This window comes from Pelodiscus sinensis, chromosome 23 (assembly GCF_052426305.1).
Source record: "Pelodiscus sinensis isolate ZL-2025 chromosome 23, ASM5242630v1, whole genome shotgun sequence".
In the NCBI taxonomy this organism is placed as follows: domain Eukaryota; kingdom Metazoa; phylum Chordata; order Testudines; family Trionychidae; genus Pelodiscus; species Pelodiscus sinensis.
The window spans coordinates 1,879,781-1,907,643 of record NC_143074.1 but is presented as its reverse complement, the minus strand read 5'-3'; the positions used below and the strand labels follow the sequence as shown (position 1 = coordinate 1,907,643).

The 27,863-nt window shown below is 51.4% G+C and overlaps 2 protein-coding genes across 5 annotated transcripts; both read right to left on the bottom strand.

The window, feature by feature from the left end:
* Nucleotides 1–37: 37 nt before the first annotated feature.
* LOC102447557 (ficolin-2-like) lies at nt 38–12,908 on the bottom strand. 2 transcript variants are annotated; one of them, XM_075905977.2, is made up of 10 exons: nt 12,699–12,906; nt 11,209–11,322; nt 8,951–9,004; nt 8,079–8,114; nt 7,770–7,805; nt 5,151–5,186; nt 4,124–4,251; nt 3,158–3,287; nt 2,684–2,818; nt 38–1,730 (listed from the first exon to the last, which is right to left on the bottom strand). In XM_075905977.2, exons 1-10 carry the CDS (start codon nt 12,778–12,780, stop codon nt 1,477–1,479), a joined length of 1,005 nt encoding a protein of 334 aa, XP_075762092.2. In that variant the 5' UTR covers nt 12,781–12,906; the 3' UTR covers nt 38–1,476. The 2 variants fall into 2 exon arrangements, with proteins under 2 accessions (XP_075762092.2, XP_089628970.1); XM_089772844.1 differs by lacking the exon at nt 11,209–11,322 and having other exon boundaries at nt 12,699–12,908.
* A 2,526-nt stretch (nt 12,909–15,434) lies between these two features.
* LOC102447803 (ficolin-2-like) lies at nt 15,435–27,330 on the bottom strand. 3 transcript variants are annotated; one of them, XM_075905976.2, is made up of 11 exons: nt 27,044–27,152; nt 26,153–26,312; nt 25,502–25,615; nt 25,225–25,278; nt 24,806–24,841; nt 23,636–23,662; nt 21,606–21,641; nt 19,449–19,576; nt 18,291–18,420; nt 17,714–17,848; nt 15,435–16,272 (listed from the first exon to the last, which is right to left on the bottom strand). In XM_075905976.2, the coding sequence occupies exons 2-11, from the start codon at nt 26,286–26,288 to the stop codon at nt 15,989–15,991; spliced, it is 1,080 nt and encodes a 359-aa protein (XP_075762091.1). In that variant the 5' UTR covers nt 26,289–26,312; nt 27,044–27,152; the 3' UTR covers nt 15,435–15,988. The 3 variants fall into 3 exon arrangements, with proteins under 3 accessions (XP_075762091.1, XP_075762089.1, XP_075762090.1); XM_075905974.2 differs by lacking the exon at nt 26,153–26,312 and having other exon boundaries at nt 27,044–27,328; XM_075905975.2 differs by lacking the exons at nt 23,636–23,662; nt 26,153–26,312 and having other exon boundaries at nt 27,044–27,330.
* Between the last annotated feature and the right edge of the window lie 533 nt (nt 27,331–27,863).

Sequence of the window (27,863 nt, the reverse complement as noted above, 5' to 3'; positions counted from 1 at the left end):
GGTGCATCAACACAACAGAAATTTGGAGAAAACTGAATTTTTGTTTTAAGTTTTACAGCACTTTATTATTTTTGCATTTTTTACACCCAAAAATTTCATCACCCACCCGGCTACAATTAAGTTGTTTAAGCAAATGTGTTGCAATGGTAGAAAAAAAGTTGCGTGTCTGAAAACTGTAAGTACTGGGGGTACTTCTACATTTTTTTTAAAGGTGTGCTTTATAAAAATCAGGTTGGGAAACACTGCTCTAAACCATTCCTTTCGGCCTCCGTTTCCTTTCTCCTTTGGCAAGTTGGGCAGGCACATTTTTACCAAAACTGCTATCAGCCATGAGCACACGGTGCCTGCTCTACTCAGCTGGTGCTGGATAATCCAGGCCTCAGCTCTAAAGGAATTGGCATTACCGAGGTGATGGATTCCCTCCATGTTTTGTTCTGGATTTTCCAAAGAAAATGCTGGTGGTTTCTATCGGTCACCCACATCTCCCAGTCCTAGCAGAGACTTGGGATTAACATGGCTTTCTCAACTAAAAGTCTTGTAACGGGTTCAGCTATTGTGAGTGTGAACAGCTGGCGAGGCAGTCTGCCCAAGGCAAGGTTGGCCTTGAATCTTGACATCTACGGCTTCAGTTGAATGGCTTGTGTGAAATTTGGAAGAGCAACTCAGAGACACCTCTCTCCTTCACGTAAGGGTAGACTCTCCTGGCAGCCTGAAGGAAAAAGTCCTCGTGGCAGACAGAAAGCCACGTTCGCAGTGTAACCTCAGCCTTGCTACTTATTGCTTCAAGTGCCTTCAAGAAAGTGAGGGTGATTCTTGTGTTGTGTGTTAGTTTTATTTAAAAGGTTTTCTGAGTCTTACTGTAACAGGTAAGTTAATCTCTTAGGGTATGTCTACACTACCACCCTAGTTCGAACTAGGGTGGTTAATGTAGGCAACCGGAGTTGCAAATGATGCCCGGGATTTGAATTTCCCGGGCTTCATTTGCATGTTGCTGGGCATCGCCATTTTGAAATGTCCGCTAGCTCAGACTCCGTGCCCGCAGCTACACATGGCACGCACTAGATAGTTCGGATTAGGCTTCCTATTCCGAACTACCTGGACTCCTCGTGGAAGCCCAAGATAGCCCAGGGACTGGATGGCAGAAGCAGTACATGAGCCCCCGTCGCTGGAGTCCCAGTCCACTACCTTAACCATGGAGCAGGCAGCTAAGCCCGACTCAGTAGAACTCAGTGCTGCTTGGCCAGAAAGAGGGGGCCACTCGCACTCATCTCTCCAGCCAGGAGCCCTACAGTGTGGGAAGCAGCTGTTAGCTGGGCAGCCAAGGCACTGTCACAGGTGGAAGTGGCACCAAAAGGAAGATGGGGGCATTCCCCACACGTGGCGCCCGCAGGCGGAGGGAGAGAGGAGACGTGTGGCTAGCGAAAAGCACGTGTTCTTGGCAGGACACGGAGCGGTTCTGTCCTGTCGTCTGCTGAGCTACACGGGCCTAAACTTCATCTCCGACTGCTTGTAGGAATAGTTGTAACCTTTGCCCGTCTTCCAGTTCACCCCGTCAGCAAAGCTGGCGTGGGTACCAGCCAGGTACAGCCCGTTCAGGTTGGACCAGTGACAGTCCTTGTACCACCAGCCCCCCTTGTAGATCTCAGCACAGTTTCGGGCGTTGGAACTCAGGTCGTTGTCGTTGTCTCTGGTTGAAAACCGCATGTCCTTGTGCGGGGATAGTGAATCACCTGTGCAAGAGAATCGTGTTACTTGGTTACAAAGACGTGAGCGTGTCTGGTCTTTGCGGGGCTTTCAGTGCTCAGCATTATAGCCCCACGTGCTGCACTGGCTCAGGTCTCCAAACTCCCTTCTGCCAGCCCCTGCTGCACGCTGGCGGATTTCACTCCCAGGCGCCAGGAAACCCTGGCAGGAGAGAAGGGCTTTGTGGCGGATGGGGGAGGCTGTGCTGATAACAGCTCTTACAAATATCCCCTGCTCATCTGGGTCTTGGCAGACTGCCCCCCGGTTCCTCATGGTTACACGCAGGGCTTGGGGAATGCGGTTACCAAGGCGCTAGAACTCCGGGCCTGGGGGATGCTCTTACGTCGCACCCTGTAGTGCGGCAGTGGCTGTAGTGGGGGGGGGGGGGCGGTGAACACTGTGTCTTACAGCAGAGATCACGCTGGCTTCACACCGCACCCCGAGGGTTTCTTTTCTGGTGCTCGGTTAAGGACACAGGTCTCTAAGGAAGGAAGTGGTCAATAGAGCCCTGATGGAGTTTCAGTTCAATGGTATTCATTCGGGTTTGGAGTCCTAACGCTTCACGTGTTGCTAGAGAAATCAAATTCGACTTGGAGACTAAATACAAAAACAACGGGCCCCATTCTGTGCTGATTTGCAACCAGTGGCCCCCTCAGATCGCCCAGTGTTACTCAATGCAGCCTTTGTTCCAGTGCGTACAGGCAAGATTCCTGTCCCATTCCGCCCATCGGGGTTTTCTTGCCAACGCGCTGCCTGGAACAGTTTCCAGAGGCTGTAAATAAATGTGACCCTGTGTCTTAGAGATGCACCCTTCCCCCAGCGATAAAACAGTTCTAACAACCAGGGAGGGATTTATTTTGCTTTTGCCACAAGGTGGCCCCTGGCTCTGCTGGCGGGGCCTGGCGTGCTCCCCACGGTATATGACACGCCCAGACGGTACCTGCAGTGCCGCCAAGAAAGTCTCCGAGAATCAGTTTGTATTTCTCCGTCTCTCCTGCAATCTTGAATGACTTGTACTTGGCAAACTGCTTGTTGTTTTCGAAGTCTTTGAGGTCAATGTGGAGTTCATGGTTTCCTATTAAAAATAATGGGATCATGAAGCACTGAACACATCCGGCTTTTGCACTGTCGTTGGGGCCCTTTCTGCGCCTGAGTCAGCCTGGTGGTTGCTGTAGGGCTGATGTTACCAGCCTCTTTCCACCATGCAATGCCAAATGGGGCAACAGCACCCGGCCCCCTGCTGAGAAGAGCCTGCCTCATTTTCCCCTCACTTTGCCCCTCCTGTAACCACATACCTAGAGCAAGGCTGGGCAGGAGCCTTTCACGCTCTTTTGCAGTGCAGAGCAAGGAAGAATGTGGCCCAGAGTATCCAGAGGGGGGACCAGACTGAAACGCTGCCACGGTGGTGTCTTACCTTGGGACGTCAGCAGGTGGATGTTGTCGTTCCCCAGCCAGAATTCTGAGAGCAGGCTGCCGAATCCCCTCTTGTACGAAGCCCAGTCGCGGAAAAACTCCACAGAGCCGTCCGCCCGTCTCTGGAACACCTGCAGGGGAAGGAAGGGCTCAGGGAGGAACCTGCCGTGCGAGGAGCTGGGGAAAGGAGGGAAAAAAGACACCCCCGACCTGCCTGCATCAGGTACTCGTGTGTAAACGGCTCCAGTCCGCTCCGGTAACAGCTCAGCCCCGCAGGGGCAAACGTTCAGTGGGTCAAAAGTCTCATGCACGGTGCCTCTCGCTGCCCTGCTGTCCAAAGCTCTGAAAGTCTGTCTGGGACCCAGTGAACTGCCCGCGGGGAGGGGAAACCCAAGCAGCTGATTCCAATTAACCGACCCCCTCAGAGGCTGCCGGGAAGTGGAGGGATCTGGGCCTATCCGACCCAGCCAGTCTCAGAGGGGGAGGGTAGTGTGCAGGGGAGAGGAACGCTGGAGGGGATGCAGACTCTGAAAGGAGCAGCAGGAGAGGCATTTGCCTTTGGAGGCTGGTGAGAGCGGGGTCCAGACTGGGGGCTGCTTCCCTAGGGATCTTTGGACTTGCCTGAGAGAGCTTCTGGGATATGGGACTAAAGATTTGCAGGGTAGATGATGATAGATTCGATACTGACCCATCACCTTCTTACAGAACAGCTGGTCAGTTTCCTCTAGCGCCAGGCCTCTGTGGGCAATAGCTTAGTGGCCGTGTTCAAGAACTTTACAGTCCGTTCTTAGAGAGCGCGAATTGAACAAGTCTCGTCCAAAGAGTCTCAACAAACAGCGGCGGGAATGGAGTTCAGCACCATGGACGATTGATTCACATGCAACGGCCCCACGGCCTCCCCTCCTGGGGCAGCAGCTTGTTCTGCATGAGGCGCTCGGATATTTGTGTGCATTTTATTCACACTTACAATCCATCCCCCGCCGTCCGTGTCCATGTCACACAGCACGGTCAGGGCGTTACAGTCGTGGGGGTAGATGGTGTACCAGCCGCTCAGGAGGTTCCCTCTGGTTAGCAGCTCCTTGCAGTTCTTCGCTCCTGGCCAGAACCAGAATTTCAAATGGTTATTAAACTTCAACATTGTGACAAGCTGCCTAGAACAAAGCTAAGGACAAAGGGACATCGCCAAGCCTGCTTTACTGAAACTAGACCTCTGGGACAGCCAGGTACTGAACATGGATCTCCTCTGGTATCTAAAACGGAGTTACAAGGAGGAGGGAGAAAAATTGTTCTGCTTGATCTCTGGTGACAGGACAAGCAGCAATGGGCTTAAATTGCAGCAAGGAAGATTCAGGTTGGACATTAGGAAAGACTTCCTGTCAGGGTGGTTAAATATTGGGATACGTTCCCTAAGGACGTTGTGGAATCTCCATCACTGGAGATATTTATGAGCAGGTTGGACAGACACCTGTCAGGAATGATCTGATGTTGCTTGGTCCTGCCGTGAGGGCAGGGGACTGGGCTTGATGACTCTCGAGGTCCCTTCCGGTTCTAGGATTCTGTGATTCTCTAAGTCTAAGGGCCAGTCCAATGCCTTAGCAACAAAACCGGGTGAACCTCAGCTCTTCACTGTCTGGGTGCCAGGGCATGGCTCTATGCCATCATCTTGTTGAGCAGCATGTCTGAGTCCTGTAGCCCTCTCAGTGGCACCTGCTTCCTGCGTTTTCTCACAGCTTGGGCGAGTGCAGTAGCTGAAAACTCCACTCGGTGGGTTTGGCTCTGAAACTGAGCCGGCATTTTAAAGAGAATATCCACTTAAAACGGGCAGCGCTGTTGTGCAGGTGCGTTTGTCGTGGTTGGGGACTGTTGTAATAAACACCAGGACCCCTGCAACACCGGGGGGAAGGGAATCAAATGTGCCTCTGCATGCTGAAGGGAGGTTCTGCAACCCTGAAGCAAAACGAGCCGACTAGCCAGCAGTACCATGAAACACTCACCTCTCTTACACTGCAGGCTGTCCAGCTCCCCCTCTCCTGTGCAGAAAAATTAAATCAGGATCTAAATACTGCTCATGGTGTCTATCATAAAAATACTGTCAATTACAACTAGATTCCTCTTGGTTGGAGATGCACAAGCAACACCCTACGTCCCGTGGTAAGTGTGCTGGGGTTGTAGTCTCCTTGGTGTTACTTTCATTGCTAACTGGGTGATTCATTTTTACCAGTGGAGAGGAGGCTGCAAGATGCTTTCCCTCCAGAGGGAACAACAACAGCAACGCCAGGGGCAGTTTTAGTCTGTACTTTTGTGGGAATTCCCCACACACACTGGAGCCTCTTGGGGGTGTAAATCGCTCCCAATGCAGCGGGTGAAAGGCAGGCAGAAGGCCGTTTCTTTTGGTTTTTGCTGGATCCTGGAGCAGGGGAAAGTGGGGAAGTGGGTTGCATCGACTCTCCTCCACCTGGCACCCTGAGACTGTAGCACCCCCATGTAGTAGGGAACATGGGCAGAATGTGGCAAGAGTGAACTTGGATCTAGAACGTGGGCTTTGAAATCCTTGGAAGAAAGGAGAGCAAAGGGGGATTTGCCCTCCCATCTCTCAGAGAAGGATGCTTCTTTAAGCAGGAAAGTGGCCTTTCTCCAGGGATCCACCCAGGGATGGGAATTATGGGGCAGCTGGGTCATCTTAACGCTGAATGGCGCTGGCTCAAACCCAACGAGTTTGCACTTTAGAAATATCCCTAGTCCTTGAGTTCTGGCGCAGCCAAGATGTCATCTGCGTGTAATTAAGGGAGCTGTTGCAACACTTGGATGGCCCCACGTTCAACATGTTTGTTATGCTACCAATATTTCACTCTGCAGGCGCCACTTCAGTTCGGAATGCTAGAGAGGAGAAATCAGTTGCTTTGGTGTTTGTGTCCTGTGCTTTACCACCCCGTTCGCCTCCAAAAAGCGACTCTGTACAAATGGCCTTTCCTGACTCGCTCGCCACTCAATAGACATTTTTCTGAATACACAAACGTCTGAAAATGGCCGTTCATGTTGACATCTTCCTGGGCAAGTGTTATCAACAGTACTATTTACACAGATCTAAGTGACCAGCGTTTAGTAGTCACATACAAATCAATATCATAGAATCATCATAGAATCATAGAACCACAGAGCTGGAAGAGACCTCAGAAGGTCATCAAGTCCAGCCCCCTGCTCTAGACAGGACCAATCCCAACTAAATCAACCTGGCCAGGGCTTTGTCAAGCCGAGACTTAAACACCTCTAGGGATGGAGACTCCACTACTTCCCTAGGGAACCCATTCCAGTGCTTCATCAGCCTCCTAGTGAAATAGTTTTTCCTAATATCCAACCTGGACCTCTCCCACCACAACTTGAGCCCATTGCTCCTTGTTCTGCCATCTGTCACTACTGAGAACAGCCTCTCTCCAGCCTCTTTGGAACCTCCCTTCAGGAAGTTGAAGGCTGCTATCAAATCCCCCCTCACTCTTCGCTTCTGCAGACTAAACAGACCCAAGTCCCTCGGCCTCTCCTCATAGGTCAAATGCTCCAACTCCCTAATCATTTTGGTTGACCTCTGCTGGACCCTCTCCAATGCGTCCACATCCTTTTTGTAGTGGGGGGCCCAGAACTGGACACAATACTCCAGATGTGGCCTCACCAGAGCTGAATAAAGGGGAATAATCACTTCTCTGGATCTGCTGGCAATGCTCCTCCTAATGCACCTCAATATGCCGTTAGCCTTCTTGGCTACAAGGACACACTGTTGACTCATATCCAGCTTCTCATCCACTGTAACCCCCAGGTCCTTTTCTGCAGAACTGCTACTTAACCGGTTGGTCCCCAGCCTGTAACAATGCTTGGGATTCTTCCGTCCCAAGGGCAGGACTCTGCACTTGTCCTTGTTGAACCTCATCAGATTTCTTGTGGCCCAATCCTCCAATTTGTCTAAGTCACTCTGGACCCTATCTCTGCCCTCCAGCGTATCTACCTCTCCCGCTAGCTTAGTGTCATCCGCAAACTTGCTGAGGGTGCAATCCATCCCCTCATCCAGGTCAAATGGGATGTGCAGTCCACAATAGGATTGTGCAGTCTTTAGTAAAGGCATAATTGAACACTAGAGTGTTCCCAGGTATAAATGAAGGCCCTTGTTCATGGGGGTGAGGAATAAAAAAGGAAAAACCCAACCGTGTAAACCTCATTTTTTTAGGAAGAATGGTTCTTTCGAAAAAGGGTTTTTTTCTCGAAAGAACCATGTCTAGACTACTTTCCTTTTTGAAAGAACCCCTTTTGAAAATGCAATCGGAAGAAGATACACAAATATGCACAGAATTTGCATATCTTTCGAAAGTGAAAGCAAGTCTAGACGTACCCTCAGGTTTAGTTCATGTGGCTATTAAGTGTGAGAGACTGTGTGTGTGTGAGAGACTGTGTGTGTGTGTGACTAAGTGTGTGTGTGTGTGTGTGTGTGTGAGAACTTTTATTTGTAAATTAACTGTATTTGCAGAGGAACCCTTGAGAGACGGGACCCCAGGGGTGACTGCAAAGGAATTCCTTGGTAGCACTGCGGAGAGGATACACTTTGGTAGGAAGGAGTCAGAGGCTCTCACCGATGGTTCCAGGTGCTCCAGGAGATCCTTTATCACCTAAAAATAGAACACAGGGTCAAATCCCTGGGTCCTTGCAGGTTCTGCCCTGATCCATGCAGGGTTCAAGGCATGCAGGCTTGGAAACATGGCCCCAGGGTACAGCAGGGATGTGCTATGAATGGAGTTCCTGAGCCAAATCCTGCTGAAGCATCTTTTGGTCCCATCCTGGACTCTACTAGCCACACACTCCCTCCCCTTGGCATCAAGCCATAGCCCTTCACTTGGCTTCCTTCATAAAAATCAGGCAAGAAGAATAATTTGAGTTCTCACCTTTTGGACCAGGGGAACCATTCGCCCCTTTGCCACCTGGGGGAGAACGGAAAGGGTTAGCAGAGCTGCAGTTGTCTCAGTGCTGTGGGCTCAGAGCCACGTTTCTTTTAGGATAAACGTCTGAAGGCAGATCCTGTTCTCCTAACCAAAGGTTTGCCTTAGGAGCTCGCTGCATCCTCACTAGGTCATGGCGTGCTCTGATCACTGCTGCATCCTCAACCCAGGGGCAGCCTCCAAGCCCATGCTGCTCCTTCTCCCTGCATAGGCAAAGGCCAGTGGTTCTGCCACTGCATTCATCTGCTAGACCTACCCTCAGTCCTGCCCTTGCCCACACCCTCCCTGTCCTGCCCCTCTTCTCTGCCCCGAACAGGAGACCCTCTGGAGCAGGGTTCCGTGAGACACAGGGCATGGCTTCAGAAGAAGGGCTGGGATTTAGCCACCTTGTACATTCAAAGGAGCAAATATTCCTTGGAGAACACACAGTCATGCAGCACACAGTCAACCTGTGGAACTCCTTGCCAAAGGAGGTTGTGAAGACCAGATTTTTAACAGGTCCAAAAACAAAATGGATACGTTCATGGAGGATAGGTTCATCAATGGCTATTAGCCAGGATGGGGAGGTGTCCCTAGTCTCTGTTTGCCAGAAGCAGGGAATGGGTGATGGGGTGGATCACTTGGTGGTTCCCTGTTCTGTTCACTCCCGCTGGGACACCTGGCCTTGGTCCTGGCAGAAGACAGGCCACTGGGCTGCGGTACCTTGGTCTGACCCACTGTGGCCGTTCTTATGTTCTTTTCAAACCACTTGTGTCTTTTCTAACCGAGGCTGTTACCTCAACCACCCACCAAGAGCAGGTTTCCCACTGGTTACTTACCGTTTGGCCCCAGTGGTCCTGCCTTCCCCGGGATTCCCTGCGCCCCCTTTTCACCTACACGGTGCAGAAAGAGATGAAGTACATTGCATGACACATGTTGACAGGTCCCATTTGGGACTTTGCTCTTTGCCCTCTGCCTTATGGCCAGGGGGTGCAGGGACTCTTCCTGGGAGAGTTAATGCCCTAGTTAAGCCAAGTGAACTCTTCCCAGATGCCATGGTGATGGGCTCCTTAACAAAATGAACAGAGTCGCTGGGTTTTATGTCAAAATGTCTGAAAAACTGCCTTGGCATCAAACGTTTGATTTCGCAGCAACGTTCCCAGGCAGCGGGAAGCTTGCATAGTCCTAGAGGCTAAATTTCAAAGTAACTCACACCCAGCATGCTGGGTTTCTCAAAGGCAAACCCACCTACCAGCCACTTAGTTCGCTACTGTAGTGTTGCCGGGTAGGCCAGAGGGGTGCGTCTGCCTCTGGGTCAGTGGGCGGCCACTCCGCCCCTCTGCGGTAGTGATAGCGCTCCAAGACTTAGCAGCCAGCAGCTCCAATCGTTGTTGCCTAGATCGTTTTGGGGGACATCAACTAAGATTCACACCTAGCGTGTTCTCACCAGCCTGTGGGACCTGAACGACTAACAGCCCATTTCTCCATTCGTGGACCCAAGGTGCCCTCCCAACCGGCACAAGAGTGAGCGAGGGCGTTACCCTGTAACAGGCTATTTAGGGCAGTTATTCCTGTGCTGGGGCATCTCCAAGGCCTGGACATTCGTTATTGTTTTGGTGGCCTCCGTGTCCAGGTCCACGCTACCTCCAGGATGTCGGCTCAGGATCCCAAGGGCCCCATGACGTGGGGTATTACTCCAGGAGAACTGGGGCTGAGCTCATCTTTACAGAGATGCTTTGCATGCTGGCTTGGGGATGGTGTTGGAAACGGTGGCTGACCCCATTATCAGGCTCATAAATCCCATCTCCAGTGTGGCGGTGAGGGGGCTGCTCCCAGGCCGCGTGTGGACGTGCACCTCTGGGTGTGGCCTGAGGTCGGGAGCTGAATAACGTGGAGTCCTGCTTTGTCCGTCAACTAGGGCTCAGCTCTGCTGGAGGCTTCGTGCGGAATGACAATCGCTCTGTTGCCCAGAGAGCCTCACGAGTCACATGGGGCAGCGCGGGGAGGCGATGAGAGGCCTGTAATGCTAGACCCATGATCCCTTGTGCGTTTCTCAGCCTCGCCCACAGCACTAGCGAAGAGACTCACTCCTCCTCGATTACTGCACCCAGGAGACTCAGCCAGCAGGACTGTCCAGAGCGGATGGGCAAATCCAGAATGCTTCCCCCGGGACAGAAGAGGCTTCTCCACCTATGGAAATCACCTATAGCAAGCGCATTGGGAGGCAGCTCCAGAGGCCCTGCCAGAGCAGGGGCTGACAGGCGTCTGTGCGGGTGTTCAATGTCGTCACTCTTCAGCGTGGAGGAGGCCCCAACGACGCTGGACATGATCACCTGTTTACTGGGCACAGATATTTGTCATTCACCCTGGGCAGAGCCACAGCCATCTCTGGAGCATTTAGACTAGTGCCTCTGTTGTGCTAATTACCAATTAGCTGCTACTAACTCTAGGGGGAACAGGACCAGTCCTCTGTGTCTGGCTCCTGCCTTTGGAACCCGGTTCTCCCAACGGGCTGTTACATCAGGAAGCTGATGCGGTTCAGATGGTGCTTCTGGGCTTTTCCTGCCAGGTTACTGACTGTAGTTTGTTCATGGTTACCCCAGGTTTAGAAAGTGGAGACGTGGGGGAATCTTTACTGTGTCGAACCGTTTTCTACAGAGCTTGGCTGCTGTTGTTATAAACATCGTAGTGCGGCTCCTCTTTGCAACAAGCCAGTGTCCAAAATAGAGCTGAGTCTACACAGCACCCTTAGCTCGAAATAAGCTACGCAATTTGCAATACGGAATCTATTTAATAACGGGCTGCTTCAGTAGACGCGGAATAGCTATTTCGGGATACCCCCGGTATCCCAAAATAGCGCCGCAGTGTAGACATGCCCTTAGCGTTGCTGAATGCTGACCAAGAGAAGTCATGACACATACTAGGTCCCTTAGTGACCCGAACGTCTAAATCACAAAGCTGACATGAACAATCCGATTCCAGCCTTCTCCACTGGTTCACGTCAACAGGACATTAAAATGAAGAAAAGAACAGGGGAATGGGCCCCACTTCTGTCACCACCGCTCAGACAGATCCTCATTCAGCACTTCAGACGTACCTCTCATTCCTGCAGCTCCGGGGTCTCCTTTGGGCCCTGCGGCTCCAGCCAGGCCCGGGCAGCCTTGGAGAACGGCGAGTCTATCGGAGCCACTGAGACCCACGATCCTCACCTCTGGGGTAGCAAACAAATCAGTGACTGACTCTTACAGGAGTCTCAGGAGCGGGAACATCTTCAAAGCATGGGGGGGGGGGGGAGGAGCTCACCTGGGTACTTGGGGGGCCCTATTGCCACGGCATCCAAGCACTTCATCTAATATATCAGCCCCCTCGATACCCCTCTGAGGTGGCTCCTGCTTAAGGTCTCAGGATGTCTGTGGCACGGCAGGGACTTAACCAGGGTCTCCAGGTAAGTGACCAAACCCTGGGACCACCCATTCTTCTGATCAAATCCCCCTCACAAGCTACAGCTACCCCTTTGTTAGCTATTCATGCAAAACCAGGCATCTCACTTTCAGCAATGAAACACACAATGCGCCATCTGACTTGCTGGGAAACTGATAAAAGAACCAAGGTTACAAAGATCTATTGTTACTGTATCTACAGGTATCAGCTTCAAAGATGGGCTGATCCTAAGCTAGCAGCGGGAGAACTACAGAGCTATGGGTGGTTCTCTGGAACGTACCAGTCTCCTAGGTCCTGAAATTAAGCAAGAGCTGCTGAGATTTCTTGTTCTCACTGATGTAGACTAAGTCAGAATCTTACATGAAATAGGTTTTCTTGTGATGTGTTATTAGTGTAGCGTCTGGTCCTCAATGAAACCAGGAAATTGACACAAAATCAGTTAAGTGAACACTTCAAACCTTAGAGAAGCTAGATTGGTTGAAGGCATGCAGTGTGTGTGTGTGTGTGTGTGTGTGTGTGTGTGTGTGTGTGTGTGAGAGAGAGAGAGAGAGAGAGAGAGAGAGAGAGAAGGTCAGGCTGACTCATTTATCCCAGCCTATGTTGACTTTCCCTAACTTGCAACAAGAGTGCTTACAAAGGATGAAATTTCATTCTGTGTTTCTCTGTGGTAACAATTCAGATATTGTCATGAGATTTAAATGGAAGGGCCATGTGCAATTTGTAATACTCTTGTGAGACTAAACTTATCTAAATTCCAGCACTCTTCTGTGGATAGTATGTTCCAGAAAGACATCAAAATCTTGTGTAGGGTACCGCGGATCTGTTCTCCAGCACAGCGTGCCAGCAATATGTGTCAAGCTGCATTGTTGATTAGAGAGGGTTAGACAACAGAATCCTGCAGTTATATTACAACCACAAACTCTATTCTCTTCTGAATTTATTTTTGCCCTAGAAAATCAGATCATTATTAATTCTGCGTATTCAGGGGTGTCTCTCACATAAGGAGAGGCCGGTCAAAAAGGAGAGAGGTTAAGAATCATTTAGAGGTAAAATGAGTTTCTAAAGAATCCACTCTGCTCTTACGAGTGCAAAGGAAGAAGTAGCAGATTACACTGTATCTAAAAGTAGCAGATTTGTGTGTCTCACCTGGGCAGGTGTCTTCTGCCACGGCAATCGCTGCTGCTATGGAGAGTAAAGTGATGAGGGTTCGGGGTGTAGTTGTCCCCATGGCAGGGGCTTCTGCAATGGCAGCTCCAGTTGTGTCCTTGTCCTAGTGGCTCTGCCTCAGTGCTCCAGGGCAGTGCAAGCCTTATGAAGGCAATACATAAAATAGCAGACTCCACCCCCTGCTCCTCACCCTTCCCACTCGCCACACTCAGCTGCCCGTGAGATTGTTGAGGGGAAAAGGATGCAGATGTAGACACTCAATAGCCGTGATGACGTAATTTGAAAACTCAGCCCCGCTGATGTTCCTGTCCCCGGCTCTGGGCGTGCTGGGTCGGAGGTGTCTGATGTTAAGCCTGGAGATTCCTCGGGGCTTGTCTGGTCTGACGGGATGTGCTGCACTTGGTGAACTGGGTTGTGAGTAAACACCCCAAAGCTCAATCTGGAGCCTCTGCTTCAGACCACGCACCCTCCCCATGGCTCTTGAGATTAAAAAGACAGAATGTCCGCGAGGGCTTGTCTGCTCGGGGCTTGTCACAGAACGCACTCTGAATGAACTCCAGGTGTGAATTTGGGGGGGATTAGTTTACACCACACTACATCCCTGGTCACCACAGTTGTGGGGAGTCCCATGCTTCTCCTGGCGAGGTGTATCAGGGTGCCACCCCCTCCCTTGGGCTCCACCAGTGCCTGGAGACCCTCCCCTACTCCTGGTCCCAAGCCCCTTGGGATGTGCAGGCTTCTTAGTCTCTTTGCCCTTGGGCAGAGTTTCCCTCCGTCCTCTGTGCTGGGGGCGTCCCTCCTTCCTGTTTAGAAAGACTCTGGGCAGGGCGATCGCCCTCTCACCGGGGCCTGTCTCCACTGGGCTCTTTGGGCGGTGCTCGTGGTGGGAAGCAGGAGTTCTGCGCTCCGGAGGGTCGGTCTGGCAGGGGAACGGGATCCCTTGTGGCTCTGGCACCCTGAAGGGGCTTCTCAGGGCCTGCTCCAAAGCGGGGCTGTAGCACGGACCCGGGGGTCCGTCTCGTGGGGATTTGGTGGAACGAGATGGGGAATCGATAAAGCAGAGGGCTAATTTCTGCCACAGCCCCGCCAGTGGGATCACGCTGGGTACAAAGGGGAAACATTTGCTTCATTGTCAAAAATTCTTGATTGCTTTTTGCCCAGTTCCCTGGAAACTCTGCCCCAGATGGTTACGGGAAAGGAACTTTATCCAGTTGCCTAATTCTCATGTTTGTGCTGAGCTAGTCACGGTTCTTAGAAGAGGAAGAACTTTCCCCCTTAGCAGGATGACTTGCATCACTGATGGCTTTTCCCTCCCTTGTGCTAGGATCGGAATGTGCCCAGGACGTACCTAACACCCCTGAGCAGAATCTCCAGGAATCAGCTTGAATTTCTCACTCTGGGAAGTGCTGAGTTATTTGTACTTGGCAAACTCCTTGTTGTTGAAACTGAAGGTTGGTGAGTAACTTGTGATTTCCTATCATTTGTGGTGGGTGTTTTATTTCCAAGCTTCGAGCTGCTTTGGGTTTACGTAAGTGGCTCTCACAGGCCATGCCTGCCTCTTTCCCTCCGCTCTCTGTCCAAACATAGGCCGCCAGCAATCAGCTGAGTGGCATTGGAATCGCAGCGGGGTGGCCGTGCAGGTGTGCGGCTTACAGGGAGCCCAGCTGCTCAGGACAAGAAGGGGAGCAATCCCACTCTCGAGCAAGGTGAGGCTCGGAGCCTTGGGCAGTGTTTCACCAGTGCTGGCATGTCCCAGGCCGTTGGGCGTGGGACCGTAGTCAGCTCTTCCGGGCAGAGATGCCTTTGTTCTGTGTCTGCTCAGTCCTGTCTCACGGGGTTGCTGGACCACCTCCATACACATGACACTTGTGAGAGTGAAGTCACTGAATACCTTAGGCCAGGCAGCCTCCAGGCAGGCTAATCCATCGCTGCCTTTTCATGTAAATGGAAACCACTGAAAGACGCACACAGTCCTGGCTCAGATCTGACTGCTCAGGTTAAAATACCACAAGTGCTGAGGCTGGCCAGCGAGTTCTAGCCCTGCTCTTGTGACGCCTGGCTGGTTGGACAGAGGCGTGTTTATACGCTCAGCGTTGCGCTCCCGGGCCCCCGGCGGCTCGGCCATGCGGAGAAGTGTTGGGAAAGCGCAGCGCAGTCGGAGGGGTGTTCCCGGTACACACGGGCCTGTGCATTAAACTGGGTTCTGCGCATTGGCTAGGAAGGCAGCAGCACTGGCTGCGCTCCCTGCATGGGCAGCTGCATCCTCTCTGCTGAGCTGGGAGGCAAGTGTGTAGCAAGGTGATAAGTGGGGGGGTCAACAATGGCCATCCTCCGGGGAAGGCGCCTGTTACATCATGATCATAAAGAACTAACACAAGAGTGAATCATCCCTAATGCGCCGCGATCCCTCCGTGGGGCAGCAGTGCCCAGTAGGCCCTGTAGAGCCCCACACAGAGCTAAAGCCAGCAGACTACCCCGAACGCCCCTGTCAGTCACACAAGGAGCTGCCTCCAGGGCACAGACCCTCCCGGAGCCCGTCCGTTCCAGCTCTGATCCTGTGGGCTGTGCTGAGCCAGGCCCAACCTCGCAGTGAGTGAAAGAGCTGGGGGTAGCTCTAATCTTCGCCAGTGGGGGAGCCAGCCCTTGTTGCAGAGACGTGCTTGGCCCCCGCCTGCGCCTGTGAGCACCAGAAAGGTTCAGGAATGCAAACAACCATCAGGCTGACTGTAGTTTATTTTTAAAGCCCATTTCATGAGATTGGGGGTGGCTGAATGATCGGGGTGGGCGAACCCAGGTCCGATAGCTCCCTGCACTGTCATGCTGCCTCCTCGCCCCCCACGCTGGGAAGGGGCATTGACAGAGGGGGTAGAGCCACTGCTGTGGATGGTACAAATCTCGCCATGGTGTCCCAGGGGTGATGCGTCCCCGTGGGTACCCGTCATCCCTGCTTGCCCCGGGAAACTGGGAATCCTCTAGGGTTTTGGCCAACGAATGTCAAACTTTGCCATGTCCTAGCCCACGCCCCGGTCCCCAACCAATTCTATGCAGGGAAAGGGAGATGCTTGTGCTTTGGTAACAGATCCGGGTTCTTCGCTGCGCTCCATGCTGCCCAGGGATCTAGCCACTGATCCATTTATGAAACGTGCGCTAGCACAACAACCCCACCTCCTCAGATGGGCCAGTTGTGCCCTCACTAACATGGGCTTACGTCGCAGGGGGCCAACAGAACGGGATAAGCAACTGTCTGAGCTAAAAAGAAACCAATCCCCCTACACGCTGCTCGCTGCTGTTGGCCAAGTGCTCGGCTCAACAGGCCTAAATTTCATTTCTGATACTTTATAGGAATAATAGTCCCCCTTGCCGGTCTCCCAGTTCACCCCATCTGCGTAGCTGGTGTGGGAACCGAGCCAGTACATCCCATTCAGATTGGCATTGTGGCAGCTGTTGTACCACCAGGCACCTTTAAACATTTCGGCACAGTTACTGGAATGCTGGTCGTTGTCCCGGTCTCTGGTTGAAAATGGCATGTCCTTGTGATAGGATAACGAATCCCCTGGGAAAACAAAGCTCTTCACTTAGTACAAGTCTTGGCATTCGGCTCCCTGCACCCGGCAGATCCGTTCTACGGTGGGGCTGCTCGCTTCCCCTTCCACTGAGCCCCAGGAACCCCGAGGGGAACAGGAAACATGATGGTTGTGCTCAGCTTCACTAGTGGAAGGAAGCTTCTGAGCACAGCTGTCATGGTGCAAGTTTGGGGGAAGCCAGTGAAGCCAACAGGATTCCATCAGATACAGAGTAACAGAACCCCGAGAGATACAGTCTAATCTATTTTGGGATTTTAAACTGCCAACCATCTCTCTCATAGCTGAGGCCCAAATTCATAGAATCATAGAACCATCGAGCTGGAAGAGACCTCAGAAGGTCATCAAGTCCAGCCCCCTGCTCTAGGCAGGACCAATCCCAGCTAGATCAACCCAGCCAGGGCTTTGTCAAGCCGAGACTTAAACACCTCTAAGGATGGAGACTCCACTACTTCCCTAGGGAACCCATCCCAGTGCTTCACCACCCTCCTAGGGAAATAGTTTTTCCTAATATCCAATCTGGACCTCTCCCACCACAACTTGAGCCCATTGCTCCTTGTTCTGCCATCTGTCACCACTGAGAACAGCCTCTCTCCAGCCTCTTTGGAACCTCCCTTCAGGAAGTTGAAGGCTGCTCTCAAATCCCCCCTCACTCTTCGCTTCTGCAGACTAAACAGACCCAAGTATCTCAGCCTCTCCTCATAGGTCATATGCTCCAGCCCCCTCTACTGGACCCTCTCCAATGCGTCCACATCCTTTTTGTAGTGGGGGGCCTAGAACTGGACACAATACTCCAGATGTGGCCTCACCAGAACCGAATAAAGGGGAATCCGAATCAAGCATCTGGCTCATTGATTTCAGTGGTAGGTAGTCACCTAATACCCGTGTAGATATTGGTCTGTGTCTCCTCCCTGTTAAATCTGTAGCAGTGATGCATTTCAGGCAGCCCCTGGCTCTTCTGGGGGTAAAATGTCTATTTGGAGATGGTTGTTTTGATTCTAGAGTTTTGGGGGGCATAGAAAGGGGAGGTCAATGCTATTCTAGCGGTGGTGGAAAGACCTTTCTGATGCAACATCTCTAACATGTTTGCATGTTGAATCTTGATTTGGGGTATTTTAGGGTGTTCTTAAATCGAAGAATCTTGCAATAATGATGGTGCACCATAAAATCTGGTACTTTGACAGCGCTCCTGGGAATATCATCTCCTTTGAACTATTCATATAGCTGTGGGCATGGAGACACGGCCCTAGAACAGATATTTTACAGCATTTCCTCTTGAGACCCTGCTGTGTGAAAGTGACAGGGCTCATGTTCCCGGGCAGGGATTTTTTCTGCCATGAGGTATTTTGCATCTCCTTGGCTTTCCATAGCATAACCCTGCCACAGAAGCTATAGGATGTGCCCAGAACCTACCTGCAGTGCCATCAACAAAGCCTCCAAGAATCAGCTTGTATTTCTCAGTCTCTCCTGCAAGTCTGAAGGCCGTGTACTTGGCGGAGTATTTTATGTTGTTAAAATCAGTGAGGTCGATGCGAAGCTCATTGGTTCCTTGGGAAACATGTTGAAAATAACACGTTCAGAGAAGGTGCAAAATGCCAGTGGAACCCACCAAAGTCCTTGGGTTGGTAGGTTTGGCCACTTTCCATACGCCAGATGGTGGCTGTCAGTGAGACGATCAGAATCAGGCCTGTTGCCCTCCCTGCTCTGTTTGGAATTGCCCACTCATGGTGCAGTTCTCCTGGAAGCCATGACTTTATAGCTGCAAGGCTCAGAATATTTGCACTTCAGGGACAGTTCCAGCTTTGTACCTTACAGGCGCTAGGTCTGCCGCCACAGCATGATGTGTCTCACGGGCTGCATCAGAAAGGACAGGCCGTGCTGATTTTAGCAGTGTCACCCTTACCGAGGGGACTGAGCAAGGGAAGGGTTTGGGAGAAGAGTTTTGGTGGAGAAGGTCACTGTAGGGAAAACGGCTCCAGTGATTTCTTACCAAAGGACGTCAGCAGGTGGATGTTGTCGTTCCCCAGCCAGAATTCTGAGAGCCGGCTACCAAACCCTTTCTTGTACGAATTCCAGTCACGGAAAAAATCCACGGAGCCGTCTGCCCGTCTCTGGAAAACCTGCAGGGGAATGGGACAAAGGTGGGAAAATTCCTCACTAGGTTCGATCCTTGGTAGGCTAGGACACAGGTCACTCAGACTAGAAATCAGCAGCTTGGATCGGAGGTGGTCCATTCCAGCTCAGCTGCTGTAGGGTTCACGTCAGTGACAGTGGGGTGTGTTTACAGTGAGAATGTGAGGCCAATTCCCAGGTGAAATACACGCTGGGCCCCGCATAACTCCAGAGAGCCACCAGGCCTCCCTCTAGGAATCCCTCTCCGCTCTTTTCCTCCAGGATTTCTAGTTCCAGGGTTGGGGAGTTGTTCCTGTCAGGCCAGCCAGCTTCCATGCTTCCTCCCAGAAAGCTTTGTGCCATCCCTGTCCATCACGCCCAGCACAAAGGCTGCTAGAGCGTGCCTGGTAGCTGGCATGCCGGGAAGTGATGGGGGTAGAAGGCTTGAGAGAATACGGTGGAGAAGGGAAACCTGGCCAGGCTGGTGACAAGTAGCCCCTGAAATGGACATTCCTGTGTGTACAGTAATTCCTCATTTGACACTATAGAGATGTTTCAGAAAATGATCGTGTTAAGTGAAAACGTGTTATGTGGGGTCAATTTTCCCATTGAAAATAATGGAAAAGGTGGGGGTTGCGTTTCAAGCGGGGGTGTTTGTTGGGATTGGGACATAAGGTTGGGGAAGAAAGGGGACTGGGTGACAGCAGGGAGGGGAGGGGTTTGGCTCTGGGGAAGGGAAGGGGAGGAGAGGGGAGGGGGACATGCTTGGAATCTGGAGCTAGAGCCTGTTGTGTTTATACCCAATGTACGTGGTCACACAGGGCAGCATCAGAGGGCATCCCAAAGTAATGGTCTTTTGCCTCACTGACTCTGGCTGCCGTGCTGAGCGAATGGCTTTTTTTTTTCATTTTGTTGCCACGCTTCTTCTCAAACAGCTCTGTGCTGCTTGGGCCCCCTCCCCTTGCCGCACAAAAGCCAACGGTGCGAGAACATGTCAGGCGAGAGCCACTGTCCACCATGTTCCGTTCTTACTTACAATCCACCCTCCGCCGTCCGTGTCCATGTCACACAGCACGGTCAGGGCGTTGCAGTCGTGGGGGTAGATGGTGTACCAGCCGCTCAGGAGGTTCCCTCTGGCTAGCAGCTCCTGGCAGTTCTTCACTCCTGGCCGGAACAGGGATATTAACATGGAAGTTAACCACTTACACAATCAAAGAGTCATTTCTTGATAACGAGGCTGCATCTTGGCACGTCTTGTGCCCCCAAACCAAAATGTGGGGAAATCCAGCAGGGGACGTGTCTTCAGCATTTCTTGTTACTTTCACAAGTCCCTGGAGCTCTCAAACATACTCCATACAGCCCTTTCATGCCCGCCTCCAACAGACACCAGACAGCCACACACGTCCCAGCCAGCCAACCTCAGCCCATGTCAGCTGGAGCGTTAATGACAATCGCATTCAGGCAACCCCCGATCAATCGTGACATTTGGAAAGTTAACTCGGCCTTCACAATGCTGGGGCCACAGCCACCCCTTGAAATGGGCACTTAGAGAAGATAGACTCTTCCAGACTCTTTGGTACTAAATATGGAAAACAAAGGAAAAGACCTCAGCAGAAATCTTAGAGCATAACACCCCGGCAACTGCTCCACCATGATTTGTGGCCCCTTTTTTGTGTGTCAGAAGCAGTCACGGGAGCAAGTTTGGATGGGGAGGATGTGCGTTTGCGTTCGGAGCATGCCAGGCATTTGCACAACAATTCCCACTGACAGGTTCATGCCGCCGTCTTCAAATCCGGGCAGCTGGAAGGCCAGTGCGGTGGACCTTGACAGAGCAGGAGACAGGAGATCAGTTACAAGCAATTTTGAGTACAACAGCAATGGCTTTTGAGTAACCCTATTGGCTGAAATTTGTGGCCCAAGAAGACTTGATGAACAATCAGCCCCAGTTTCACATTGTATCTTTTTTTTTAAAGAAATCAAAGAAGCCCCCAGTCTGCCTGGAGAGAATTCAATGACGAGAAAACGGCAAAGTCTGCTGAACTGCAAATGGTCAGTCTGTCCAGCTCTACTCTGGGGCTGTGTCTACATTGGCATCCCTTTCCAGAAAAGGGATGCTAATGAGACACTTCGGAATTGCAAATCCGCGGGGAATTTAAATATCCCCCGCGGCATTTGCATTTACATGGCTGCCGCTTTTTTCTGGCTTGGGGTTTTTGCCGAAGAAAAGTGCCAGTGTAGACGCGATTTTCCGGAAAATAAGCCCTTTTCCGGAAGATCCCTTATTCCTACTTGCAATTCCGAAGTGTCTCATTAGCATCCCTTTTCCGGAAAGGGATGCCAATGTAGACACAGCCTGGCTGTTGTGCTCATAAAAGCTCACCGAATAGTTTTTCAGAGGCCAAAGCAATGGATTGCGCTTATTTCAAATGCTAAACAAGTGTTGATCAGAATATGCACATATATGCACCTCCCCCCCCACACACAAAAGGTTCTGCAACTGGTGTTTTAGTTACCTGTCCTTACTGTTGCTTGAGCCAGCCTAGTGGCCAGCTAGACTGAAGACGAGTGGGAGCCGGGCCTCTGTTGGATGTGTGACGAGGCTCCGTTGTTGTTGCAGAACAAACCCAAAGTGCCCCTCATCCATTTGTATAGTAACAGAGCCTCATGTAAGGAATTTGCTGGGTCAGGCCTTGGTTGTTAATTACAGCTGGTTGTTTCTGCAGTTCTCTCTCATCATTAGTGTTGGATAAACTGGTTGTTTTCACAGCTCGCTGTCTCTTCCATCACCTTGTTTTATATTTTGTTCTTGATGCAGGGTGAATGCCTTTTGCACTTTAGGGCTGTTAATCTGCACTGTTCACCCACCAGGCTGATCAAAATCCTTTGTTTTTTGTAATTTGCAGGGGGGGGGGGGGCTTTCATCTACTTAAACGCCACACATACCTCTTTCACACACAGGACAGCACATGATTTCAAAAACACACCTCTAGCAAAACAAAGCAATCGTCACTCGTACTAAATTAATATAAAACTTGAAAATAATTTTTTCAAGGGAACTATATATTAAAACAACTTCCTTAAAAACTGAACAGCCTCCCAGCCTCCCAACCCATCCTATGTAGGAACTTCGGGTTAGATCTGTGGTCCCAGAATGGGCTGAGATGGCAGTGGAGTAGACACAGGATTCACTCACCTTTCTTGCACTGCATGTTGTCTAGATCTTCCTCCCCTGGGCAGGACAGAAAAAAAAAAAAACCTCAGTGGAAATGAAATGGAGCCAGAAGATGCTGTTAGTCTCTGACATACTCCCTAGGCTCCCACTGACAGCTGTAAGCAGACAGCAAGAGGCCCCATCGTCACAATCTGGTTCCAGTTGTTTTTGAATGCCGTGGCTGTAACATTCTTGCTGGGAGTGAGAGCTTTGTGAGGTTGTACTGCATGAGGCCAGGGCACTGTCTCACTGTAACTAGTCCACCTTGAGGACAACACTTTGCAAGTATTGACTGGGAATATCAGGAAGAGAGGATCTAACTTCATCCTTGGTGCAAACCCCTGGCTTTCATGCCGTTGCAGAAGGGATGGAATTAGCCTGATTACTTGAATGCGCTGTATCCCCTCGGTTCTAAAACCAGGATGGTCCTTCATTCCATCTCTCCGGGGACAAACCCGCCTGTGTGGAAGTGTTGGCTGAGAGGTGGGGGGGGGGGGGGGGGGCAGGAGGAGAATGGAGAAACTTGAGTAAGAGGAGCATTGAGTGACCTCAGGATGAAGGTCCCCATTTCCCAGCATGCATCTGGCTCTGAAGTGGGCGCCCGCTCCCCACTGCTGGCTGCTCTGGCCTGAGCCAACCTAACAACCGCAGGTGGCTACTGTGACCAATCCCTGGATCACGGACTGCGCCATTCTGCTGGGTCTGACCGGCTAAGATTGTGTCGCTCTTGGGCTGGAGGTGATGTAAGTGCTTTTGTAGCTGCTCACTCCCAGCTCTGAATTTGACCTGGTAGGGTGGCAGGGCCAGATTTGCTGTTAGGTACGGCAGGCCCATGCCCGGGGCAGCAGCATGCTAGGGGTGCCTTCCGTCTCTCAAACTGCAAAAGGAAGATCAGCTGTTGGCCGGGAGGAGGGATGCTGAAGAAGCCGTGTCTAAGGGGCAGAAGGTGTAAATCTGGCGCCGTATATTAGCCCAGTGGTTCTCAACCTTTCCAGGTCACCGCGCTCCTTTCAGGACTCTGGTTTGTCTTGGGTAATCCTCAAGATTCACCTCACTTGAAGACTGCTCACTTAGAAAATCAGACCTCAAGTACAGCATCAGCCACACAGTGACTGAAACATTGCTGAAATATCCATAGTTACTTACCGTTCCGCGTGTAGCTTACAGAGCAGTATGGACAAGCCATTGTATGAAATTTGTTTGACTGACGTCATGGGTGATGCTGATGTAGCCTGTCGTAAAACTAGGCAAATATCTAGCTGAGATGATGTGCCCTCTGGAAGACTCTGTGTAGCTCCAGGGCTAAATGTGCCCCGTTTGGAACCATTATATTAAACAGTGAGTGAAAAGGAGAGGGCAGTCACCTGCCAGGTGAAATGCTGCGTAAAGAGGACTAGCAGAATTCAGCGCAAACAGCATCCGTTGCTCTGGATTCTGGCGCCGACATTTGGGAGCTAAGCAGAAAGGTGGGAGAGTTGCCTGTGCTGGCATCCGCGCAGGCCAGTCAGACGTGCTAAACGGAACCAGCCGAGGGTGGGGAAATCTCCTGCAGTCACTGCAGATGTTGCAATGTTCAGGTGGCCACCCTTGCGCCCTGTTGTTGCAGCTCAGGTCATTTTGCTCTTGAGGCGTCACATCACCCAGAGGCATCCCAGTGATCTCCCTGCCATGTGCATGGAACGGGTGTAAGAGGCCGTCCTTACTCACAGGCAGAATACGCAGCTGCATCGGGGTACCTGAAAACGTGGGGCACCGCTGGGTCTTAATGTCCATCCACCCACCTGCCTCTTCCTATCCTTGTTCTGTGGCTCTGCTTCCTCCCGAGAGGATCTAGTGAACGTAGGAGTGGACAAACCTGCCCACGCTATTAGCAGACACTGAACCTATGGAAAAGTCCTTCAAGTGGCAATGGCATGACTGGATTTCCCTGAGTCATTTATGTTTTAGATCGTCAGCAATCAAATTGAAACTGCCCCCCCCCCCCGGATAAAAGAGAGCAGAGAACTTCTCACCTAGTGTGCCAGGGGCTCCCGTTTCACCTGAAAAGAAGAGATCAGAGGTTCACGTTCTTGTATTGCTTAGAGGACACAATGAGCTGCCTCGTGTGGCTTTCCCTTCCCTGCCGGGGACAGCACAAGCTCCATGTACCCACTAGGGTTGCCAGATGGTTTAACCAAAAATACCAAACACCCTCCCCCCCAAAAAAAACACTTTAGAAAAAAAAGAGAGAGACCAAAGTTGTTGAGCAAAAAAAAAAAAAAAAAAAGACCCTGACAATTATTAAGCGAAAAAAAAATTAAACATTAAAAAATACAACCCCCCCCCACCCCCATGGCCCCTTTAAGGCCTTTGGGGCTTTTTTTTTGCCAGCAGCTAGCTTGTTTTCTTCCTCCATGCCAGAAGATATCAGGTTCTGCAGGGAAGCTAAGTGGAGGGGAGGGGAGATCTGGGGGGGCAGGTCCGGGAGGGGCCCGGGAGCTGGGCCCAGTTGCTGAGTGTCATAGGGTTGCCAGGTGTCTGGTATTTTCACCTCCTGGCAGGGAAAAAACAATCAGAAAATACCGGACATTTTAGGTGTCTGGTATTTTCTGATTTTTTTTTTTACCGTACAGGAAGCGAAAATACCGGACGGTTGGGGTCAATACCGGACACCTGGCAACCCTAGTACCCACTGAATCCAAAGGTGCAGCTTCAGTGATGAATTGAGCATCTCTTGCCCTCTGCGGCAGGTGAATTTCCCGGTTCCCATTAAACGCCTCACCCCATTGGCAACACATTCCCAATTCCAGGTGGCAGTGCTATGGCAAAGCAGACACACTCTGCAGATTAGATCTGCTGTTAATGGACAGGCCCAAATACCTGGTTTGCCCAACTCTCAGTTGCGCTAAGGCCAGTTCACACCATTCTGACAGCGTGAAGGGTTCTCAGACTGCATCAGCATAGAATTAGGCCCTATCCAGTAAACAGCCAGTTGAGTCTAGCCTGACCCGGCTTCTGGAATTGCTTCCTGGCTGGGAGCTTGTGAAAATTCAGACAATATAAAATGGCCGGTTTCATTAGAGCCCGCCATGCCCCTCCACCCCCTCAGCAGGTCGCAGAGCAAAGCCCCATTGCTCCCGTCCACAGAACCACAGAGAGCAGCGCCCGGGTCCCCAGGGAGGAAAGCACTAGAGAGCCCTCACCTTTCGGTCCATGCAGGCCAGCGACTCCTTTCTCGCCTAATTAAAGACAAAATCCAGGGACGGGAAAATCAGAGAAGCAGTAATCGCGGGGGGAGGGGCAGTCAAGTTCTCTTGTGACTATTAACAGGCAGCACTGGTGAAACCGAGGGGGAATGTTACCCTCTTATTGGCAAATATGCAATGACGGGCAATTATGGTCGTTTTGGTGCTTGGTGTTGGGAGGTTGGTTGGTCACCTCTACTCATAATAACCCCTGTGTAGGATCATAGACGATGGGGGTTGGAAGAGACCTCAGGAGGTCACCCATCCAACCCCTGCTCCAACAGGACCAACCCCAACGAAACAGTCATCTGGTGTGTATGTCCTGCTGCTGCTGTCACCTACCGAGGGGACAGACTCTCTGCTCACTGTTACTTTACCTTTCTCCCCAGCTGGTCCCGCTTTTCCAGGGCTCCCTGGAGCTCCCCGTTCTCCTAGAAGCATAGGAAACTGGGAATGAATATTTTACAAAAGATCACAAATTCTGAATCCCCCCATCTTGGAAATAAAATTACTCTCCTCTGCCTTAAACCAAAGAATGCATCTACCCAAAGGCCCTGGCCTGAAATTCAGAGCTGCTGTCAGCTGAGAGCTTTGACGCATGATCCGTGGTGGCAGCAGGTTTCCCACGTTCCCACTCAGTTCCTTGGGGCATACCTGGCATTCCTGCAGCTCCGGGTTCTCCTTTGGGGCCTGCAGCTCCAGCTGTTCCGGGGCAGCCCTGGAGAACGGCGAGTTTATCAGAACCGCTGAGACCCACGATCCTCACCTCTGGGGAAAGAAATGAATCAATAAACAAATCTGTGACTTAGGGCCCTAGGCTCGGACACATTCAGCCATAACCAGGAGGGAAATGAAATCCCCAGATAAGAACCTCGATATTCCCTTCGCTTTGTTTGCATCGACTTTAGTAGTGAGTTGTGTCTGATGAGATAATAACCAGGAGCCCTGGTCCTGACCCCAGAGCCCACTGTACTGTGCTAGGTACAAATACTGAACACTGAGATGGTCCCTGCCCCAAAGAGCTCGCAGTCTAAAGAAAGTGCGAGTGCCTTCACTTTTACAAATGAAAAAGGCATCATCCCATGGCTGATGCATACAATTTGCAAGGGTGATTTCTTAGCCTTCTGCACAAAACTTTTTAAAAAGTGGAAATGGCTTTTTCTCTTTGGACGTGAAGGAGAGAGTATTCTGAATTGGGCACCAATGAGCTTCAAAGAGTAAAATTAGATTTTCCAGACTGGGCTAATACCTGAACCTACACAGACTGCGGGTCTGGTACTTTTCCAAAGTGAAATATTTTCTTACCACAGCCTTGTGGAGACGGGTGTGTGAGCGATTCCAGCAGAACTGTGGCCAGGCTAGAAGTTAGGAAGCAAGTCCGGTCTGCATTGCTCTTCCAGCTCGCTCTGTTTATCTTACTATGTAGTGTAGACGTGTGCATCTCTCTCTCTGTCTGCCCATCCACCTGCGAGTCCGTTAGTTCAAGAACTCTTGCTAAACGGTAAGAGCTAGGATCTCCACATTTGGGAGGCAGCTTCCTCTTATCCTAACTTAAACCAAGGTCAGGGTTTGGTTGTGCCAGGACACTGGGATGGACCTGGAATTTGATTGTTTTTCATAGCATGGAAAGGGAGGGGTCTGACAGGGGGGACAGTTATCCTGCCAAATGACCACAGGGGGCAGCAAGGGGCCAGAGATGGGAAGTAGGGCAACTATAATCCCGTTGGGCCCGTCGGGAGCAGGGGTGGAGAAAGGGACAGCTGTCTACCGTATCGGTCAGAGAGATTGTCTAGGTCTGTTTGTCTGTGAATCTGTCTGTCCTCCAGCTGGAGGATGTGCACCCCTGCCTTTGCTATGCCCACTGTAGTAGCCAAGGAAAGGCGCTTCTCACCTGGCTCCAAAGGTGAGAGAGGCCCCTCTCCCCACTGCATACTGACTCCCTCCTCCCCAGCCCCACCCTAGAGCAATGGTTCAAATGAAGAAAGACAAAAACGTATCTGAGTTAAGGACCTGAGCAACACCCGGTAAATCTAGTTTAAAAATACTTTCAAGGAGCAGTTATTGGTGTTTGCACCAGTAAGCAAAGCACCTTCCAGAATTGTAGGGCACACGGTCCCTGCTCTAAACAGCAAATCCACTCCAGGTGATTCTGCGAAATGGGCAGTGCTGTTGCCAACAGGTTTGTGTCTCGCTCACCTGGGCAGGTGTCCTCAGCCGAGCAAATAGCTGCTGCGAGACAGAGGAAAGTGATGAGGGTTGGTTTTGCGGCTCTCCCCATGGTGGTGCTGCTCTCTGCCTCACTGCCCTCTCCTCTGCATTCGTGGTTTATGCTCCGTGAGCCTTTTATACGCAATGAACATACAGACCTAGCCTCCGCCTCCACGTCTCGCTGCCACTCTCCTCTTCGCTGCATTCCAGCAGTTCCCCCTGAGATTCTCGTGTTGCAGATTTCCCAGCCCATAACTCGTTCAGTGATCTGATGTGACCCGATCAGATGTCAGATGAACAGCATGAATGGAGATTAAAGATGTTTGCTGTTGTCATCAGCTTCACAAGAGCATTGGATTTGGTTTGGACGGAAGCCTAAAGGGAAGTAGTAAAATCGTACTGCGTCCCAGATAAGAGAGTGGCAATGAGAACAGCTACGGACACAGACTCCTGCAGCCCAGCAAGAATTGCTGGGAAAATTAAGCAAACGATTCAAGCCCAGTTTGGTGTAAACCAGGAATGGGCAAATCCCGGCCCACAGGCCGGATCTGGTTGGCCCCTGGCATGCCGCAGCTGCTATACTTGCCTAGGCCTCCACAGGTACGGGGGTTGCAGCTCCCATTGGTTGCGGATCACCATTCCTGGCCAATGGGAGCTGCGGGAAGTGGTGTCCCAGTCCGCACCAACAGGAGCAGCACTCACCGGTACCTGCAGAGATGCAGGTAATATAGCGGTGGCCCACCAGGGGCCAGCTCTGGGAACTGCTGCCATTTTATTGCCCACCCTGGTACAAACCAAGGGGCCATGA